The sequence below is a fragment of the Podarcis raffonei genome, chromosome 15, assembly GCF_027172205.1.
Source record: "Podarcis raffonei isolate rPodRaf1 chromosome 15, rPodRaf1.pri, whole genome shotgun sequence".
Taxonomy (NCBI): Eukaryota; Metazoa; Chordata; class Lepidosauria; order Squamata; family Lacertidae; genus Podarcis; species Podarcis raffonei.
In genome coordinates this window covers 12,884,745-12,906,067 of record NC_070616.1, presented here as the reverse complement: position 1 = coordinate 12,906,067, position 21,323 = coordinate 12,884,745, and the positions used below count along the sequence as shown (strand labels likewise).

Sequence of the window (21,323 nt, the reverse complement as noted above, 5' to 3'; positions counted from 1 at the left end):
TTTGTTAGTATCAGGATGCTGCCCTCGGGGTCTGATGACATTCACAGTGGCTGGAAACCACAGCATAGGAGAGGGCTCTTGTGTTCGAATCCTGCTTGCTGGTTTCCCACAGGCATCTGCTTGGCCCCTGTGAGAACAGGATGCTGGACTAGATGGGCCACTGGCCTGATCCTGCAAGCTCTTCTTATGATCTTACTTAGTTACAGCTACGCAGGCTTGACCATGACTTTTTGTGATACTTTCCAGGTGTCCATGCAGCAGGGTGTCCACCTCAGATGCTTCCCATGAGCCACACCGCTCCAGCACCCTCCGTTGTCGTCATCTAAGAACGCGGAAAGCCACGAATCGAGGATGGGGGATTCCGCAGCCGAGACAGCGGTCCAAATCCCCGATGTCTGTTGCAAAGACACCCAGACGGAGCTCGCCGAGAGAGTCGCGGCGATCCACGTTGCCGTCGGCCCCGACGCCGCCGACCAAAACGGTCAAGGAACCATCGCAGAGAATGACGTTGGGTTCTCCAAGATGGCTGCCAACAATCAAAGGAACGGGGTTGATGTTGATTCGGGAACATCCGAAGAACTAGATGGTGCTCACGAGTTGCTTGCCCCAAAGAGGGCTCCAGCAAGACCCATCCTCTCTGGCCGGAAATACTCCCTTCAGGAAAAGCCCGCGGGGAACTACTTGGCTTCTTCGGATGCCGCAGGCTTTGGTCCTTACGCCACGGGCCCTTCCACTCACATCTCGCCACGGATAGTGCGGCGGCCGACGATAGAGTCCCATCGAGTCTCCATTTCAGATGCTGCGGTGGGTTGGCTCTCCCTTTTGGATGGATGGGGTGTTCTGTTAACAAAGGGCGGTTGAAAAATACTTTTTGGGTGAACTGATAAATGAAATTCACACAGCCGGCTCTGCCATTAGACAGAGTGAGGCAAACTCCTCTGGCAGCCATTTTGGGGGGCTGTCAAAAGGAAGCAAACAGATAGTTATTTAATGTATTGTTATTAATGCGGCTGCTGTTACTACTGCAGTTTTACAGTTAGGGGGTGAGAGAAGCAATTGTGGGAGTATCTGAAGCGCTGACATAACTTGAGTAACCTTGGTTTGGGATGTGGGAGGAATTGGTTTGTGTTGAAAGGGAAACCTACTTAATTCGCCCCTTTCTGAAGCAATATGTGAACTGAGACACAGCCATCCTTTGAAATTTGCACTTCTTTGAATTTTGAAATGAAATGCATTATATTAAGGGAAACTGCCTTGCAGAAATGTGTACATTAGATAAAACACTGTGTATTTATTAATGCAATCCACCATTTAACGCAATCTCCACTCCTTGATCCTAAGTCCTGCCTTCTGGAGCAACCGTACCCAATAATAGAATAGTTTGGTGGCATCTGCAGATTCTCAATTCCTTCATCCAGGTCATTTATAAAGATGTTGAACAAGACGTTGTACTCTTTGGGTTCGGTCAGTCAACCAGCTACAAATCCACCTAACAGTTACCTCATTCAACCCACATTTTACCAGCTTCCTCGCTAGAACATCATGGGGGACTTTGTCAAAAGCCTGACTGAAATCAAGATACACTATGTCCACAGCATTTCCCTGATCCACCAAGTTTGTAATTCCATCAAAAGAAGAAATCAGATTGGTCTGGCATGACTTATTTTTGAGAAACCCATTCTGGGTCTTAGTAATCACAGCATCCTTTTCTAAATGCTCACAGACCGACTGTTGAATTATCTGCTCAAGGACCTTCCCTGGTATCGATGTCAAGCTCTGTAGTTACCTGGGTCTTCCTCCCCCCCCCCCGCCTTTTTGAAGATGGGGACAACATTTGCTCGGCTCCATCTTCTACATGGCAGCTCTTCAGATATTTGAAGACCACTATCGTGTCTCCCTTAATCTTCTTTCCACCTGCCAGCCAAACCAGGGATGGGATACTTCAGGCCTGGAGATCAAATGTGGCCCTTCAGGCCTCTCTGTCAGGCTCTTGAGACCCTCTCCAAGCCACACCCCTCACCAGCCCATCTCCCACACCCTCCGTGAGTGTTCTCCCCTGGCTGGTATGTGTCTTTCAGCTCTTAACTATGTCTCTTGCTTGTCTGGTGGGAGGTGAGATAGGAGTTGGGTGAGCATAGGTCAGGCATAGGCAAACTCGGCCCTCCAGATACTTTGGGACTACAACTCCCATCATCCCTAGCTAACAGGCCCAGTGGGAAGGGATGATGGGAGTTGTAGTCCCAAAACATATGGAGAGCCGAGTTGGCCTATGCCTGGCATAGGAACTAGCCTGCTGTACAGAGCTAATATTTGCATTCCTTGCGCCACCTACTTTTGCCTCTGGCCCCACCCACCCCACGTGACCCCTGGAAGGTTACACAGACAGGAATGTGGCTCTCAGCAGGTGGACAAAGTTTACCCCACTCCTCATCTGAACCTAAGATGCACCAGGCTGCAGGTCTCCCCCCAGCTCGACTCGGCAGCAGGAACTTATTTCTACACGCCAAGTTTTTTCTGCTTCAAAGTTGCCACGCTGTTGGCTCCCTGTGTACCTTTGGCGCCTGTCTTTGGGGAATTCTAGCAGCGGCTGGCTCATGATTATTTTATCAGCTGACGTGTGCCACATTTCCCAGCACGGCGCACACAAGAGCAGAATATGGGCACAGTTTGAAATTTTAATGCGGGCAAACGGTGGGCAGGTGCCTGATTGTTGGCAGCTGTGCTAGGAAAAGCAATAGATAGATCGGCCAAAGTGGCCTTCCTTGTGAGGGTGTTGGAGCCCCAGAGTACCAGCAGAAGGTCTCACAACACTGTTTATTGCAGCACCAGCTTTTGAGGAGCAGAGCATCGTGTGATGCGTAGACAGACATATTTGTACAGTGCTGCAGCAGGAAAGCATTTTTTAATATATATAAAGAAATGTACAAACAGTGGGGCCAAAAGGTCATGAAATCCGGTGGGATTTGTTATAGTTCAGTTGCATTTCTACACGGAGTGCAAATACACACAAGATAAGAATAGATCGACCCATTCAAAATGACAGCTGCTGCAAATAAAGCTGTCTGTCGGGCTGCGCTGTGCAAAGTTGACATCGGAAATGGGAAAGAAACCCAGCAGCCAGGAATAAGCTTTGCCAGGTCATCACTGTGTCCTCACTGCCTCCTGTGGGAGTGAGTTCCATAGGTTAACAATGCACTCTGAGAAGAAGGTCATCCTTTTATCTGTCTGGAATCTGGATGGCCTGGAGTTCTAGTGTTTCTGGAGCAGAATAAGAACCACTTTCTCCATGCCATACATAATATTTTTAAGTTCTATCATTTCGCCGCGCCTTTTCTCCAAAAGATTCCCAAATTCTGCAGTCTTTCCTCGCAGGTGAGTCACTGCATTCCTTTGGTCATTTTGATGGCTCTTTTCTGAACCTTTTCCAACCCCTTTTTGGGGCAAGGCGACCAGAACGGCACAAAGTATTCCAATCGCCTCCTCCCCTGCCACCGTCTTTCCTATTTAGACACATTTTCGATAGGCAAGTTGTTCAGCGTGGCGTGGCATTTGCCCCACCCCAATACATCTTTCTCCCTGAGCCCCTTTCTAGCGACATTCAGATACATTGGAATACTTTCCGAAGCGACACCTTTCCCCTGGTGCAGGCTGCTTGGGGGTCATCCATCACTGTCAGAGGCAGTGTTATCCCTCACACCGTGGTTGCGAGTCATTACGCAAGTTACATCCCTGGTAAAAACGAAGATGAGATCAATCACAGCTGTTTTGTTGGCTTATTCCCATTGGTGAAGATCCATGATGGATTGGTGGCTGCCTGCTGTGCTACACAACTGAGGCTACGCTCGTGTCAACAGAGAAGGATTGCATCCTTAGACAGCAATGCATTTTAAGACCTTAGGCCTGGGGTCAAATGCGGCCCTCCTACCCTCGTGTATCAGGTGTCTGGAGCTTTCCCCCCAGTCACATAAAACCCAAGCCATTTCATCAGAGGCAGAGAAGAGCAGAAGAAAGGTTTGCAGAATCCGGCCAATGGCCCATCTAGTTCAGCATCATGTCCTCACAGTGGCCACTCAGACACCTGTGGGAGACCAGCAACCAGGACCTGACTCTGGAGGCTAATAGCTTTGTCCAATCCTCCTTTAAAGCCGTCCAAGTGGGAAGAGAGTCCCGCAGTTTAACTCTGCCCAAATCTTTATCTGCCCCAAATCTTCTAACATTCCGTTGGGTGTCCACAAGTTCTAATAAATGATGAAGCAGAGGAAATGTCACAGAGCCAAGCGGCAGTAAATCACACCGTTCAAAGTTGGAGTTACAGTCGTACCTTGGTTTCCGAACATCTTAGTTCTTGAACGTTTTGGCTCCTGAACACCGCATACCCAAAAGTGACTGTTCCGGTTTGCGAACTATTTTTGGAAGCCGAACGTCTGATGGGGCTCCCGCAGCTTCCACGTGCTTTGGTTTCTGAACGGCTTCCATTCAACTTCCAAGGTATGACGGTATTTGCAAAAACACAGTCTCTGTAAACTTGGCTGAGTGTCAGGCCTAAAGGGCACAGCAGCTCATCCCCATTGGTGCTCCTCCTTGACATCAGTTGCCAAGACTGAAAGTCCCCGCGTCCCCACAACCGTTCTCTCTTCTCCGTGACTTTTTCCAATCAATCGGAGACTGTGCCTGTGTGCAGGCTGTCACTGCTCCGCCCTTTTAATTCCTCTTCTGGTTCTGGGAGACATAGGGAGGAGGGGAGCTTGTTGCAGCAGGAGACACCCGTGACTCTTCACTAGCCTGATTCATCTCTGCCTCTTGATCTCCCTTCTCCCTGTGACCACTCATCGTTGTCCCACCACCACTCCCCGGGCTCTGAGCCTTCTTCCCTTGGTGGCTCCCCATCTGGTTCCTCCCACCATTCCTCTGCGTTCAACCAGCCCATGACAGGAAGCCTCTTACTCCAAGATATAATATAAAATATGATATAATTTATTATTTATAACCCGCCCATCTGGCTGGGTTACCCCAGCCACTCAGGGCGGCTTCCAACAAAGTATTAAAAGCTTCCCTTAACATTAAAAGCTCCCTAAAGAGGGCTGCCTTCAGATGTCTTCTAAAAGTCTGGTAGTTGTTCTTCTCTTTGATATCTGGTGGGAGGGCGTTCCACAGGATGGGTGCCACTACCAAGAAGGCCCTCTGCCTAGTTCCCTGTAACTTGGCTTTTCACAGTGAGGGAACCGCCAGAAGGCCCTCGGCGCTAGACCTCAGTGTCTGGGCAGAATGATGGGGGTGGAGATGCTCCTTCAGGTATACTGGACCGAGGCCGTTTAGGGCTTTAAAGCACCAACACTTTGAATTGTGCTCGGAAACGTGCTGGGAGCCAATGTAGGTCTTTCAAGACCGGTGTTATGTGGTCTTGGCAGCCGCTTCCAGTCTAGCTGCCATATTCTGGATTAGTTATAGTTTCTGGGTAGCCCCATGTAGAGTGCATTGCAGTAGTCCAAGCAGGAGATAACTAGAGCATGCACCACTCTGGCGAGACAGTCCACGGGCAGATAGGGTCTCAGCCTGCGTACCAGATGGAGCTGGTAAACAGCTGCCCTGGACACAGAATTAACCTGCGCCTCCATGGACAGCTGTGAGTCCAAAATTACTCCCAGGCTGTACACCTGGTCCTTCAGGGGCACAGTTACCCCATTCAGGACCAGGGAGTCCTCTACACCTGCCCACCTCCTGTCCCCCCAAAACAGTACTTCTGTCTTGTCAGGATTCATCCTCAATCTGTTAGCCGCCATCCATCCTCCAACCACTTTCAGACACTCACACAGGATCCAGGGCTGAGTTGTTAGAAAAATGGTCTTCTGCATTTACTCCTTAGTTGCCATGGGAACCAGGCCTTCACACCCTTCTTGAGTGTTTTTGCTTGGCTGGAATATGACCTTCAGCCCTGATGATGCTTCTTGCTTATCTTGATGGAAGATAGAGAGGGGCGTGTGATTATAGAAACTAGGCCAGTGTGGAAAGGTAAAAGTAACATTCACTGCTCCACTCACTTTTGAATCTGGCTCCGCCCACCACTAGAATGTGGCCCCTGGAAGGTTGCCTTGGACAGAAATATGGCCCTCAGACTGGAAAAGTTTCCCCACTCATGTTTTAAGGGGTGGATTGAACATATTTTCAGTGGACCAAAAGCTGAACGGCCGGCTGTATCATGTTCTGTTTTATTCAGTTTACAAGCTGCTTGCTTAAGATAAAACTATACTCTAGGTGACACAGACAAAATTAAAACATTGCACATTGAATTGTGCAATAAAATTCAATAAAAATCATAAATCAATTTAAAAAAACCCTCCCTAGCAATAAAATCCAGTCATAAAATCCAGCATAGATAGATGCCGTTTAAAGCCGCAGTTAAGAATCTGAGAAAAATCAGCTCAGCTAGAAAAACTAAAAAGAAGAAGAAGAATCGTTTGTCATCGACCTGCGGAGATGAAATTAAAAGAGCAATTAAAAGAGATGTGTTAAAAGGCTTGGGAGCACAATAAAAGGCCTTTGGCTGGGAAGGAAATGAAAAGGGACTCTCTCAGGATAGCATTTCACAGACCAGAAGTGAGGGGCTTTGCAGAAAGGCCCTCTTCATCTTAAGAGCCCTCAGGATTTCATTGTGTGGGACACTTGGAGAAAAAACAAACTTAAAACATCCCAGCAAAAAGGCCATAGGTAAAAGACCTGATAAAAAAGGAATATTTTTGCCTGGCACCTAAAGCTATGTAATGATGGCGCCAGGCAAGCTGCACTGGGGAGAACGTTCCACAAGCAAGGAGCCACCACTGAAAAGGCCCTGTTCTTGTGTTGCCACCCTCCAAACGTCACATGGAGGGGGGCACACAAAGAAGGGCCTCAGGTGATGATCGCAGCGCCTGGGTCAGTTCATACAGAGAGATGAAGTTCTTGAGGTGTTGGTACCCTGAGCCACATAAACCTTTATGGGTCAGAACCAGCATTTTGAATTGGGCCTGGAAACCAGTTGCTAGCCAGAGCAGTTGGGCCAGGCTGGTATTACACACTCAGAGGATTTTGCCCTGGTAAGCAACCTGGCTGCCGAATTCTGTACCGGCTGCAGTTTACAAAAAAAGAAAACCATTACTTCGATCATAGCATATTACTACAAATAAACGAACTTACCAATAAACCCCAACCATGGAGGCAGAGCATAGCGTGGCTTGTTGCCATCAATAGTCCTATCCTCCGTGAATTTGTCCAGTCCTCTTTTAAAGCCATCTAAGTTGGTGACCACCCCCTGTCTCCAGTGGGAGGGAGTTCCATAGTTTAGATACGCACCGTATGGCAAACACGGCCCTAGTAAGTGTGTTTAGGGTTGCCGCCTTCATCAGTGAGTCCATTAATCAGCTAAAATGCACCTGATGAATAGACCCAGATTATTTTGCCTCACGTATCCTCCGTTAACAAATCCCAACCCAGACTTAGATGGCTTGGTGTGTTATGCTGACTACAGCGTCTGGCAGAGGGCAGACTTTTCGTACAAAAATTGGCCGGAGGCGGCAAAAAACCTTCAGAGCGAGCTGCCTTCGGAGCCCGATCGCATTTGACAGTCTCTCTGCACGGCAGCGCATCCTCCCTTTTGAAATGGAAAGACTCGCTTCATGCTTCCAGCTGAGGGAAGCGGACCTAGCAGCTCACTCAGACGTGTGACTGAGGAGAAGTGACAGGCAGAGGGAACCTGGCTTGCCTCTGAGGGTGTACTTTTCCTGTCTGCAGATCACAAATACTAAGGGGGTATTCTTCCTCGTCATCTCCCAATGAAGCTGGGTTGCGGTGCTCAGATGCCATTATTAGCTCTCGCTGTTGTCGCTGAATTTGGGGCGAGGGAGGAATTCGGTTCAATTTGCATCGAAAGGCAAATATTACCTAATTCACAGTATCCAAAACAGCTCGCAAATTGAAACACAGTCATCTCTTGACGTTTGAAAGTATCCAAATTTTTGAAACGCAGTTTCTCTATCCAAGGTAATCGTGTACCAAAATGCATCTATTGAGACGTGCGTTAAAATGCATGTGTTGGCGAAAAGGACATACAGAAGTGCATTGTATTACGGGAAACGTAACTTTCAGGGGAAATACGGTCTGCGGAATCAGGGATATTGGGCAAAAGCGCATCCGGGAATGTTTGCATTAGGAGAAATACTCACAAAAATGCTGATGGGTTTTGGTGATTACTTTAAAAAAAAAATTCAGCTGATGTGGATGTGAGGAGAGCTAACTGGAAAAATGAGAAACTGACCAATTTGCCCATCTCAGCCTCCAAATGCAATCCTTTTGAACTAGCTACCCTAACTGAACCTCTATTTCTACCCCTCCAGGATTGTGTGCAGCTGAACCAATATAAGTTGAAAAGCGAAATAGGCAAGGTATGTGACCACAACTCTTCCTCAACTACTTCATCAGAAGTAGATTTTTGGGGTTCTATGCAATTTTATTCTGTATAAGTTTATTTAAAAAACCCTGTTGATTGTTATGTATATTTTGGTAATTTTATTATGCCTACTGTTTTTAAATATCTGTTTTTAATCGCTGCTTCTAATGACCATTTTATACTATTTTACGCTCCAAGTTCCTTCCGTGCTATCTTGGAACTGTAGGTAGAATGCAAAATCCTGATGGCGACTCCTTTCATCCTTCCTTCCAGCTGAAGATATATGAGCAATTATACTTCCAAGTCCTCTTAGTGTTATTCAGTTCATACGTAACTAATAAAGGATGGTTTCCATCGTAAACCTTTTGCAAAATAGAGCTTCCCTCCCCCCCCCTTTTTACACACACAGTTCCATTTGATGTTATATTCCATATTTATAATCCAATTTCTTCCATCCTCGCTTGTACAAATATAATTTGAACTAGCATTCAGAGGAGGGTTGCTGAATCATAAATGTAGAGAAGAAAACTTTAAATAAAGAAACCGTAGGCTCCCGTCCCCACCGTCTTTTGCACCAAATGAAATCTTATCTCAAGTTCAAACCGTAATGTCCTTGCAGTTGGTTTTTTCCGCATTTAGCGATCTTATCTCTACTAGCACACACCTGTAATTTAGTCCAATTAAGCTCTAATTAACAGGAGAACCTCTGCTTCTTAATGGCAGCGTTGGAGGGTTTTCGGCAGGTGAAGTGCTTTTGCACTCAGCGCCTCCTTGCCCCCCCCCCAATTCCATGCCAGAGGAGAGCCAGGTTTGAGACAAACTGTGAGTGAAGTGAAGCCGCCCCCCCCCGTCCCTGGGGGGGGAATTTGCAAGGATAATTGCCCTCAATCATGCTTGTTTTTCCTTTGCCAATGATCTCCTAATGTCATGAGGGCTGCTTCCATTAAGGCAGAGCGGAACCGGAAGCCAGCGTGGCATTTGATTGTGAGTTTTTGAGCCGCTTCTTATGTCTTGGAGCCCTGCCGCAATGCCAGCTCACTCTTAACAAATCTGATGGGGCTCAATGTGCTGAACAAGTGAGGTTGCAGGAATAAGGGGAAGGTGCTGTTGTTGACTTCACCGATCCAAGCCTCTTCCCGCTACAGGCAGCAGGTAAGCGGAGGAATGGCTGGTGTTCTTCTCCTGCCTGCCTTTGGGAATCCTGTGCCAGCCTCCTGCTACAGAGATAATGACTGTGTATATCAAAATTTGCACATGGCAGAGTTCCCAGCACTGCAGCACCTGGGCTCCGCGTGACGAGAATCAAGAGATGTCCCCTTCCTCTGCCCTTCATGGAAAAGAGCCTAAAGTCTGTGCTCCAACACATAAGTATCCCTGGGAGGCAGCCCAACAGATAAGCATGTTCTGCAAGAACATGAGAACAGCCAGCCCTCATGCTGCCTTTCCAAAACTGGTGCTGGGCTTTTGGAAGGAGGCGCAAGGCCCTGGCAGGGTCCTAGAGCCCTCCCACCTCCTTCCCAAAGATGGGGAAGTGCTAGCTAGGCTTTGGCAAGGAGCGTGGAGGACTCTGGGACCCTTTCGGAGCCCACACACCTCTTTCCCAAAGCCCAGCACCTCCTTACCTGACCTTGGAAAGGCAGGGGTTGGGAAGTCATGAAATGTTGCTGGAAAAAGGTATGTAACCCTCAGGCCCTCCATGTTGGAACACCCTGGCCTGACGATTGAATTTTGAAGTCTGTGGGAGTTGGGGTGGGGAAGAGGGAATTGGCCAGATAAAAAATAACCCATCTCCCCATTCCACTGACAGAAGTTCTTTCTGCCTGATCAAAGAACTTTCCATCCTCATGAATCTCTTTAAACCGATGAAAAGGATTGCGTAGGTAGATCATCTGCCTTTGAACTCAGTTTAGCTCCTTCCATTTAAGCACCTTTATTTACATTTTTTTGGCATATCAAGAGAGGGGGAAAAAGAAACTAAAATCTTCTGGGCATTTGCAGACGGGTCATCGCAGGAGCCCTGCTGGATCAGAGCAAAGGACCACTTGGTCCGAGATCCTGTTCGTGACTGCTGTCACCATCTGCAGTGATCATGGAGCCCAAGAAAGTAAAATCTCTCACTGCCTCCATTTCTTCACCTCCTGGCAATTAGAAGGGGAAGAAATGGAGGCAGTGAGAGATTTTACTTTGTTGGGCTCCATGATCACTGCAGATGGTGACAGCAGTCACGAAATTAAAAGACACCTGCTTCTTGGGAGAAAAGCAATGGCAAACCTAGAGAGCATCTTAAAAAGCAGAGACATCACCTTGCCAACAAAGGTCTGTATAGTAAAAGCTATGGTTTTCCCAGTAGTGATGTATGGAAGTGAGAGCTGGACCATCAAGAAGGCTGATCGCCGAAGAATAGATGCTTTTGAATTATGGTGCTGGAGGAGACTCTTGAGAGTCCCACGGACTGCAAGAAGATCAAACCTCTCCATTCTGAGGGAAATCAGCCCCGAGTGCCCACTGGAAGGACAGATCGTGAAGCTGAGGCTCCAATACTTTGGCCACCTCATGAGAAGAGAAGACTCCCTGGAAAAGACCCTGATGTTGGGAAAGATGGAGGGCACAAGGAGAAGGGGACGACAGAGGACGAGATGGCTGGACAGTGTTCTTGAAGCTACCAGCATGAGTTTGACCAAACTGCGGGAGGCAGTGGAAGACAGGAGGGCCTGGTGTTCTCTGGTCCATGGGGTCACAAAGAGTCGGACACGACTAAACAACAATTTACATTTTTTTGGCATATCAAGAGAGAAGTTGCTTTTTTTAAAAAAAGAAACTAAAATCTTCTGGGCATTTGTAGATGGGGCATCGCAGGAGCCCTGCCGGATTGGAGCAAAGGACCGCTTGGTCCAACATCCTATTTCCAACAGGAAGTGGTCAGATGTCAGGACACAAGCAGGGAAAGGGGCATGGCTCAATGGCAGGACACCTGCTTCGCATGCAGAAGCTCCCAGGTTTGTTCTGCAGCATCTCCAGGTAGGGTTGAGAGAAACACCTGAGCCTGTGACCCTGGAGAGCTGCTGCTGGTCAGTGTATGCAGTGCTGAGCTAGGAGAAGGACCAGCGGTCTTGACTCAGTTTATAAGGCAGACTTGGGTTGCGGAACAGTATCCGGCCAGCGGGCCACATCCTTACTCCCCTACCCTGATGACAGGTGGGCAAGACCACGCACCTGTCAGCAACCTGATGTCACAATGATGTCAGGTGACTGAAACCTGTCAAAGTCCAAGGGAAGTAACTGACAACTGACAATCAGCAGTTACAGCAGCCACCTTTGAAGATGCGCTTTCGGCGCCGTTCAGCACTGGGAGTTGCACCTTCAAAGGGAGTCTCTGTAGCCGCCGACCAGCTGATTAATGTTTAGTGGAAGCCCTTTTGAAGTACTCAAAACGAAACATATTTCCCCCTGCAGAGAAGGAGGTTTGTATTCAGAGCATTTAGAAAGGGAGCTTTTCTTTCTTTTTTTCATTTCCAAGTAAGCAGTATTTTTAGTGCAAACTCTTTCCACCAGAACGAAAATATGCTCCATTTTTTCAAGGCAGCATTTTTCTTGTTTTGTTTTCCCCCCGCTGCTGAGAAAGCAGCTTGGATTTAAAGCACTGCAGGAAGCGTTTTGAATCCAAACTGCATCCTCCAAGCCTTTGTTCATACTTCCAGAACTTACACGTGGACTCTCTGCGCTTCGAAACCCCACTCTTCTCTTAATTTTTGGAATGCAGCTCGCCCAACGAAAAGCGTGCAAAGCATCATGAGAAAATTGCATTTTGGGGAAACAGCTTACAGAAAATAGATACGTTAGGCAAAAAGGTGTAAAGAACTGTGTATTAATACACGAAAGGTACATACAAATCTGCAAGAGGTTGCAGGAGTTCTCATGTCGTCCTCCCATTGATCAAAGGAAGCCACATTTTTGTCCTTCCAGCGTATTAATCTTTTTGCAGATGTCCAGGCCCAGAGAATCCATTTACGTTGACCATTTGTCAAGCCCCGTATATTAGGTATAAGAGGATGTTCTGGAATTTTCAACTCTTTCCTCACAATAGTTTTTATACATCCTGATATTTCTTTCCAAAAAATTTGCTAACGTCGAACATGCGTTTCAGCGAGCCATTCTCTAGTCTGAACTGACATTGTCTGTGCATTTATTTCTTAGGGCTCCTATGGCGTCGTGAAGCTGGCCTACAACGAAAGTGACGACCAATATTATGTAAGTTCCTCCCCTGCTCCCTGCTGTTCCCTATGCAAGTGGTTGGATATTCCCTCCAATCAAATTTGACCTCTCAGGGGAGCGTGTTTTCACTCATCCCTTGTTTGTTTGTTGCATTTTTACCTCACCTTTTCCTCCAAGGAGCTCAAGTTTGCGTACATGGCTCTCCGCCTCCTCATTTACCCCCCCCCCCCACAACAACCCTGTGAAGTAGGTTAGGCCAAGAGGCAGTGACTGGCCCACAATCAGTGAGCTTCATTTTTGGGTGAGGGATTTGAACTCAGGTCTCTCCCAGGTCTTACTCCAACACTCTAACTATTGCACTGCCACAGGCTCTTGCCTGTCTGTGTTTGGTTGAGTTCACTTGCCTTGAGAACGGACTCTCCGTTCTACCACAAAAAAAACCATTTTGTCCAGGAACAGAGTGGGCTTCATCCTAGAGATGGAGGAGGCCAGCTCAGATTGCAGGAATTCTCCCCAATAATTCTGGGAGCTGGAGTCTGTTAAGGGTGCTGAGGGTTTATAAGGAGATCCCTATTCCCGCCCCCTCGCCCCCAGAGTTGCAGTTGGAGGCAGCAATGCTTCTGAATACCAATTGCTGAAAGCCACAAGATGGGAGAGTCGCTCTTGTGCCCGAATCCTGCTTGCTGGTTTCCCACAGGCTCACCTCTGTGAGAGCAGGAGGCTGGACTAGATGGGCCTTGGGCCTGATCCAGCAGGCTCTTCTTATGTTCTTTAATCCCAGAGTACAGTGGTACCTCAGGTTACAGACGCTTCGGGTTACAGATGCTTCAGGTTACAGACTCTGCTAACCCGGAAATAGTACCTCGGGTTAAGAACTTTGCTTCAGGATGAGAAGAAATCGCACGGCGGCGGCAGCGAGAGGCCCCATTAGCCAAAGTGGTGCCTCAAGTTAAGAACAGTTTCAGGTTAAGAACTGACCTCCAGAATGAATTAAGTTCTTAACCCGAGGTACCACTGTAGTGCAACAACCAATCCCTCTTCCCGGAGAACTCTGGGAATTGTAGTTTTGGGAGGGGAATTAGGGCCTCCTAACAACTCGGCACCCTTAACCGACTCCAGCTCCCAGAATTCTTTGGGATAAGCCATGACTGTTTAGAGTGGGTATCACTCGGGATGACATGAATGTGGCCTAAGTTGAAAAAAGGAAGTTGGAAGGACCCTGCACAGATCGCGGACAGCACCACTCCTCATTCAAACATCTTGGAAGATGTTTCTGTTGGCTGGCTCACCAAGTAAACCTCCGCATTCACAGAGCCATCCAGATTCCCTGAGGCCACTGAGGAAGAAAGCAAAAGAAAATGGCACCTGGGAGGGAGGGGGGAACCCATAAGAGAAACTGCTCCAAATTGCATAATGAGCTAATGGCCGGTTAGCTCCCCAGCACGCTACTTGATTGACAGGTGGCTTTTCATACCGAAAGAGATTGCATGTTCCATGTATCTCTGCTTTGTAGAACAACGTTCACACCGATAGCGCTTTGACGAGAGCTGTCAAGTGGGCAATGGAAATATTTCACGCAAGTGCAATGCACCACCAATTACCTGGGACCCTTTTAAAATTCTGACAATTGGAAACAATTCAGATTCTCTCTTTCAGTCTCACTCGCACAAACAGACACACACACAAGCAATATGCTGAATTTTTTCACCGTTGCCTGTCTATGTCCTTTCCCCCCTTCAAGGTGGTTACAGCAGAGACGAGGGAGCGTTGCTCTGCTGCCTTCTGCCTTTTGATCTTACCTTTAAAGCATATGTCCAGATTTTAAGGCTGAGATTACCGTGGTGACAGCGTCAGGCTACTAGGACCTGGAAAACACCAGGGTTCAAATCCCTGCTTTGGGTCACCTTGGGGGACTGTTCACAGACTTTCTTGGCCTAACCCACTTCACAGGTTTGTTGTGAAGATAAGATGGGGAGGAAGAGGACCACATACACCCCCTTTGACCTCCCTGGAGGAAAAGTGGGGTCTGAACGAAGTACCGTATTTTTCGCTCTATAGGACACACTTTTTCCCCTTCAAAAATTAAGGAGAAATGTGTGTGCGTCCTATGGAGCGAATGCAGGCTCCTTGGCTTCAGTGATAGCAACTCAAAGCCTCCAAAGCACAGAGGAAGTGCTCCCTCCGCGCTCCGGAGGCTTTGCGTTGCTTTCGCTGAAGCCTGGAGAGTGAGAGGGGTCAGTGCGCACCGACCCCTCTCGCTCTCCAGGCTTCAGGGATAGCCGCCTGAAGCCTCCGGAACACAGCGGGAAGTCCTGCTGCGCTCCAGAGGCTTCGGGTTCCTTTTGCTCCTTCCTCTTTTGTTGTTTACCCTCCTTTCACCCTATAGTCCCCGGGAAGCTGACCACAATTAAAACACAGTATTGAAAAACAGTTTAAAACAAACTAAGAAATAGAATGGGTCCTACTTACTGCTCCAAATTACTACTTACTTGACTTTTTATAATACACCTCTCATCCCCACCCCTTCTGTTTCACTACAGGCCATGAAAGTCCTCTCCAAAAAGAAGCTATTGAAACAGTATGGATTTCCACGTAAGTATCTGTGCCTTTTTACATCTTGGGGAGCTTATCTGAAGGTAGGGCAGGCACACACTTCCGTCTAGGCAAACAAGGGGCATTCTGGGAGTTCAAGGACATATTCCAGCCAGGCAAAAACTCTCAATGAAGGTGCAAAACTGGGCCAATATGGGACGATACTTAGTTTGTGAGGACAACAACTTTATGAGCATGCAAGGAGACAAGGAAAACTACTCCTAACTAAAGTGTGAACTGGTGCGTCTTGTTCCTTTGGGTAAAGGTCGACCTCCACCTCGAGGGTCAAAAGCTGCTGCCGGGGGACAGGCAAAGCCCATGGCCCCCCTTGAGCGGATCTATCAGGAAATAGCCATCTTAAAGAAACTGGACCATATCAACGTTGTCAAGCTGATTGAGGTTTGTTTGTTTCTGTTGTGTGTCTGACCCTGAAGGTAAAGGGACCCCTGACCGTTAGGTCCAGTCGCCAACGACTCTGGGGTTGCGGTGCTCATCTCGCTTTATTGGCTGAGGGAGCCGGCGTTTCTCCGCAGACAGTTTTTCTGGGTCATGTAGCGAGCATGACTAAGCCGTTTCTGGCGAACCAGAGCAGCGCATGGAAATGCCATTTACCTTCCCGCTGGAGCGGTACCTATTTATCTACTTGCACTTTGATGTGCTTTCGAACTGCTAGGTTGGCAGGAGCAGGGACCGAGCAACGGGAACTCACCCCATTGCGGGGATTTGAACCGCCGACCTTCCGATCGGCAAGCCCTAGGCTCTGTGGTTTAGACCACAGCGCCACCCGCATCCCTGACCCTGAAGCATCCCTGCAAATGGTGCGTACAGGATCATGTAACAGGGGCTGTATGTGTCCTCTTGGGCAGGCTTTTTACTTGTAAGGAAGCTAAAGAACATAAAGAAGAAAATAGTTTCAAAACTCAGCTCCCTTTTGTTAAAACTGTCCCGGAGATCAGATGCATTTTACATCCTGTTGCTGCTTTCAGATCAAAATGCACCGTTCTCTCTCTCGAATGTGGCCAAGTTCTGAGTAAAGCTCTCCAGGAACCAACCCCAGACATTTCGCAATTTCCCCCTCTTTGGGAAAGACTGCAACGTTTATAATGTTGTTCCCCAGCCCCACAGACAAACAAGAGTTAAAAACCCATCTTTCCCATATAGTCTTGCTAGTCTCCATACGCCATTGCAACTAATGCCACATTCAGACCATAGATTTAAAGTGCTAAGGCAAGTTCAGCAATCACGGCTTCCCTCAAAGAGTTCTGGGAGTTGTGGTTTGTTAAGGGCGCTGATAACTGTAAGGTGGCCTCTGTTCCTCTCACAGAACTAGAATTCCCAGGGTGGTTTAACAATCAACCCTTCTTCATAGGGAATTGTAGTTCTGGGAGGTGGGGTAAGGTAAAGGTAAAGGGACCCCTGACCATTAGGTCCAGTTGTGGCCGACTCTGGGGTTGCGGCACTCATCTTGCTTTACTGGCCAAGGGAGCCAGCGTACAGCTTCCGGGTCATGTGGCCAGCATGACTAAGCCACTGCTGGTGAACCAGAGCAGCGCATGGAAATGCCATTTACCTTCCCGCCGGAGCGGTACCTATTTATCTACTTGCACTTTGTTGTGCTTTCGAACTGCTAGGTTGGCAGGAGCAGGGACCCAGCAATGGGAGCTCACCCCATCGCGGGGATTCAAACCGCCGACCTTCTGATCGGCAAGCCCTAGGCTCTGTGGTTTAACAATTCTTTGGGGGAAGCCATGACTGTTTTAAACGCCATCGTAGTGCTTTAAATCTATGGTGTGAATGTGTCCTCTTTTAAGTTCTTGCACTCTAAAGTCTATATCCATCTAAATTCTACTGGGAGTAAACCCACTGAAATTAATGGAGCTTACTTGGTCATGGCCATTAATTTCAGTGGGTCTGCTCATGAATAAAACCAACGGTGGATACACCCCTAAATGTTTGCCTCCATTGTCCCTTATGTCAGGTTTGAGATGGCAACACCCACAGGGCAGAAACTTGCCCCTTCCTACTCTCCTGTAGCACCATCACTCAGCCCTCTTAACACAGCTCTCAGCACCTTCATTCGGATTACAGTTCCCAGGCTTCTTGTGAGGGGATCCAGGACAGCATAAAACCAATCCACGTTTTGTGCTGTCGAATGATATCCTCATCCTTCTGTCATTGCTCCTTCCCTTGGCCTGTGATCTGAGGAGGCCCAAAGGTTTGAATAAATCTCTTTCCTTCCAGGTACTAGATGACCCCGCAGAAGACAACCTGTACATGGGTAGGCATGTCCATCTTTTAGAAAAACGTAGTTGATCGGCGCCGGTTATTTGTGAGCAAACCGTTGTGTGGGGGGGAAATGCAGACGAGCTGTGTGATCAAGTGGGGCAAATGGGTTTCAAGCAGAGCAGCTGCAACAAAATGCCGCAGCATGCAATTACCCCTGTTTAGTGTTTCAGCCAGCCAGCCAGCCAGCCACGACTCCCTTCAGGTTGCTCCATTTCGTTCCTCTCCTCACATTTTCTGACCCCTCCCACAACAGATAATCGGCATGCTTTGTGCTTAATTTTCATTCTGCTGGTGGGTTTTATTGGGGGGCTTAACTTCTTGAGCAGTTGCTGTGTCCCCAGCCCAAGAGCAAGCTGAAGGTCCACCTGTCAGGAATTATTTAGCTGTGATTCCTGCATTGTAGGGGGTTGGACTGGATGATCCTTGAGGTCATGCGCATTCGGTGATTCCCTTGGAGCAGTTTATAGAAGTGGGACCCTCACAGAATATTATTTCATAGAGCTCTCCAGTTTAGGGTCCGACTCAGCTACCCACGTCCATTTCCAGGATACTCCATTCCAGTCCCCCATGCCCACAACAGCCAGCCAGTGTAGCATGCACCTATATGGAGAAAGGGTGGCGTAAATTCAGCCACAGCACAATCCCTTGCAGGCTTACTTAGGACTTTGTTCAACATAAGTGTGTGCATAACCTTGCAGCCTCAGTAAGTTAAAAGGCAGGTGGTTAATCAAGCTCGTCCTTTATTTATTTTCCTTCCCTTTTCTGTCTCTTCCAGTGTTTGACCTCCTGCGGAAGGGGTAAGTAAGTAGCTTGAACCTGACTGCTAGATCATGGCCAAAGGCCTGTCCAAAAGATGTTTTAAGGCGGATGTTTCCTCATGCTCCAACCAACCTGGTGCCTTCCAGATGTTTTGGACTACAACTCCCATCAGCACCATCATCATACAGAAGTGCTGGCTGGGTCTGATGGGAGTTGTAGTCCAGAGCTTCTTGGGAGGGCTTCCAGGTTGGCCAAGACTTATTTCAAGTGCTTAAGCTGCCAACAAAAGTAATAGCAGTGGCCGAGTCAGGCATAGATCTCCCGTTCCTCATAAAAATGTTAATCATCACCTGAATTCCTTCCTTGAAAATGTAAAGTGTGAAGAACAAGTGTTGGCACGTTAGCGGCCAAGGATTTATTTATTTTTTCGATTATTTAATGGGTTGCATCCATTAGTCATTCTCCGAGTCGGCCTATTGAAATGAATGGGCCTGTATGAATCGTATCTACTTTGAGGCTTTTTCTACAATCGAGGTATATACATTTTAAGAAATAAATAAATACATCTAAATGGGGTGGTATTCAACTAAGCTTTACTCGGGAGTACACCTATTGAAATTAAGAGGCCTTACTTCTTCATTAATTTCAGTCAGTATGATCTGAGTCAAACTTAGCTGAATACCATCCGGTAGGTCTACTCTTGAGTATAAAAATTTTAGTGGCAAGGTTGCTCAATGTGGCAAGACAATCTGAGGATGTAACACCAATCCTGGCCCAACTGCACTGGCTACCAGTTAGTTTCCAGAAACAATTCAAAGTGCTGCTATAAGGAGAACCTCTCCCCATGTGAACCAACCTGAACTCTGTGATCATAACCTGCAGCTCTTCTTTGTGTGCCCCCTTTCATGAGATGCCTGGGGGGTGGGCAACACAAGAAGGGGCCTTTTTAGAGGTGGCTCCCCATTTGTGGACTGCTCTTCCTAGGGAGGCTCACCTAGTGCCATCATTACATAGCTTCAGGCGCCAGACAAAAAACATTCCTTCTTCATCAGGCCTTTGGTTTCTAACCATCTATGGCCTTTTTACATGGGCGGGATTATTATTATTATTATTATTATTATTATTATTTAATTTTACCGCGCCCATCTGGCTGTCTGGGCGGCTCCCAACAGAATATTCAAAACATGATAAAACATCAAACATTAAAAACTTCCCTAAACAGGGTTGCCTTCAGATGTCTTCTAAAAGTCAGGTAATGATTTATTTCCTTGACATCTGATGCGAGGGCGTTCTACAACTCGGGGGCCACCACCGAGAAGGCCCTCTGCCTGGCTCCCTGTAACCTCACTTCTCGCAGAGAGGGAACCGCCAGAAGGCCCTCAGAGCTGGATCCGGGCTGAACGATGGGGATGGAGACACTCCTTCAGGTAGCATAGGTTTAAAAAATAAAATGCTGGTTTTAATGTACTTAGGTGTTTGTTTTTTGCTTAAGAAATTGTAACGTGCTTGTGAGTTGCAAAAAAGCGACTAATAAATTTAATTAATGGTAGCAGTAGTAATAATAATACGACTGAGACTGGATAGGTTTTTTAAGTATGTGGATTTTATCAGTATTTTATAACACTTAGAGAGGGTTTTTCTAAAAGTTGAGCAGTGTATAAATGTAATAGGATTTCCATGGAGAATAGAGGGAGTCAGGTTTGATTGCAGCTCCACACTGAACATGTCCTTCCCAGATTGGTCTTATGTGATGATATGAAAAGGCCTTTCGTGGTTCTCCCTTTTTTACCCCATTTTTAGGCCTGTCATGGAAGTGCCGTGTGACACCCCCTTCACTGAGGAACAGGCCCGACTCTACTTAAGGGACATCGTCTTGGGCATTGAATACTGTGAGTATCAAAACAACACGTTTCCATGGCATTTGGGTGGCCGGGCACCCAAGGACAAATTGGGGTAGGCCGCGTTCTGCAGCCTCCAGAAGCATATTTGGAGCTGGCCTAGGACCTGCTTTCTAGATTGTTCCGGGCCCTTCTGGAAATATGTAAGAGGTTGGCACAGCATAGGCCTGGTGGTCTCCAGCTGTGGTACATCCACCTTCCATATCTGCAGGCCCCTGGAACATAGGCACCTGCCGACTCAGACCTTTGATCCATCAACTCAGTATTGCCTTCACTGACCGGCCGTGGTTTCAGACAGTAAATGTTCTCAGACCTACCAAAATACCTTGAAGGTATTTGAAGGTGACTATCAAACCACCTCTCAGATAAATCTCTTTGAAGGTGCACTCCTGGTTGCCCATCAGCTGAATGGCATTGAAGGTGCATCTTCAGAGATGGGTGCTGTAACTGCAGATTGGCATGTACAGTGGTACCTCAGGTTGCAGACGCTTCAGGTTACATACGCTTCAGGTTACAGACTCCACTAACCCAGAAATAGTACCTCGGGTTAAGAACTTTGCTTCAGGATGAGAACAGAAATCGTGCTCAGGCAGCACGGCAGCAGCAGGAGGCCCCATTAGCTAAAGTGGTGCTTCAGGTTAAGAACAGTTTCAGGTTAAGAACGGACCTCCGGAACGAATTAAGTACTTAACCCGAGGTACCACTGTACAGTGACCTCCTTTGAACTTTGACAGGTGTCCGTTATGACATTGGTTTATTGACAGGTGGGTGGTTCTGCCCGCCTGTCGAGGTTGGCCCATGGGGATGGAGGAGGAGTAAAATAAGGTTTTGATCCACCAGCTAGATCCTGATCCTCGACCTTAATCTGCTTTATATTGGAGTCAGGCCATTTGCCTATCTAGCTCAATATTTCTTACACTGACTGGAAGCAGCTCTTAAGGGTTCCTGTGCAGAAGAGCCTCTAAAACAAAAATGCAACTCTGTGTGTGTGTGTTTTAAGGCTTATAAAAAGAACTTAAATTCTGTTGCAACACAGGGTTGTACCCAGTATTATTCCTTCTCAAAGTAGATCCATTAACAGTAATGGACTAACCTGGGCTCATTAATTCCGGTGAGTCTACTCTGAGCAGTTGGATATGATCCTTAGGGTCCCCTAC

The 21,323-nt window shown here is 47.5% G+C and overlaps 1 protein-coding gene across 3 annotated transcripts in view; it reads left to right on the top strand.

Annotated features, from left to right (window-relative positions):
• CAMKK1 (calcium/calmodulin dependent protein kinase kinase 1) overlaps nt 1–21,323 on the top strand; it is an 86,286-nt gene that overhangs the window by 37,310 nt on the left and 27,653 nt on the right. For all 3 annotated transcript variants that reach the window (XM_053367904.1, XM_053367905.1, XM_053367903.1), the window contains 8 exons: nt 247–804; nt 8,367–8,414; nt 12,614–12,667; nt 15,172–15,223; nt 15,489–15,622; nt 17,465–17,501; nt 18,285–18,306; nt 20,069–20,157. In XM_053367904.1, coding sequence (XP_053223879.1) covers nt 352–804; nt 8,367–8,414; nt 12,614–12,667; nt 15,172–15,223; nt 15,489–15,622; nt 17,465–17,501; nt 18,285–18,306; nt 20,069–20,157 — 889 coding nt within the window. In that variant the 5' untranslated portion in view covers nt 247–351. The remainder of the gene's footprint in view (nt 1–246; nt 805–8,366; nt 8,415–12,613; nt 12,668–15,171; nt 15,224–15,488; nt 15,623–17,464; nt 17,502–18,284; nt 18,307–20,068; nt 20,158–21,323) is intronic.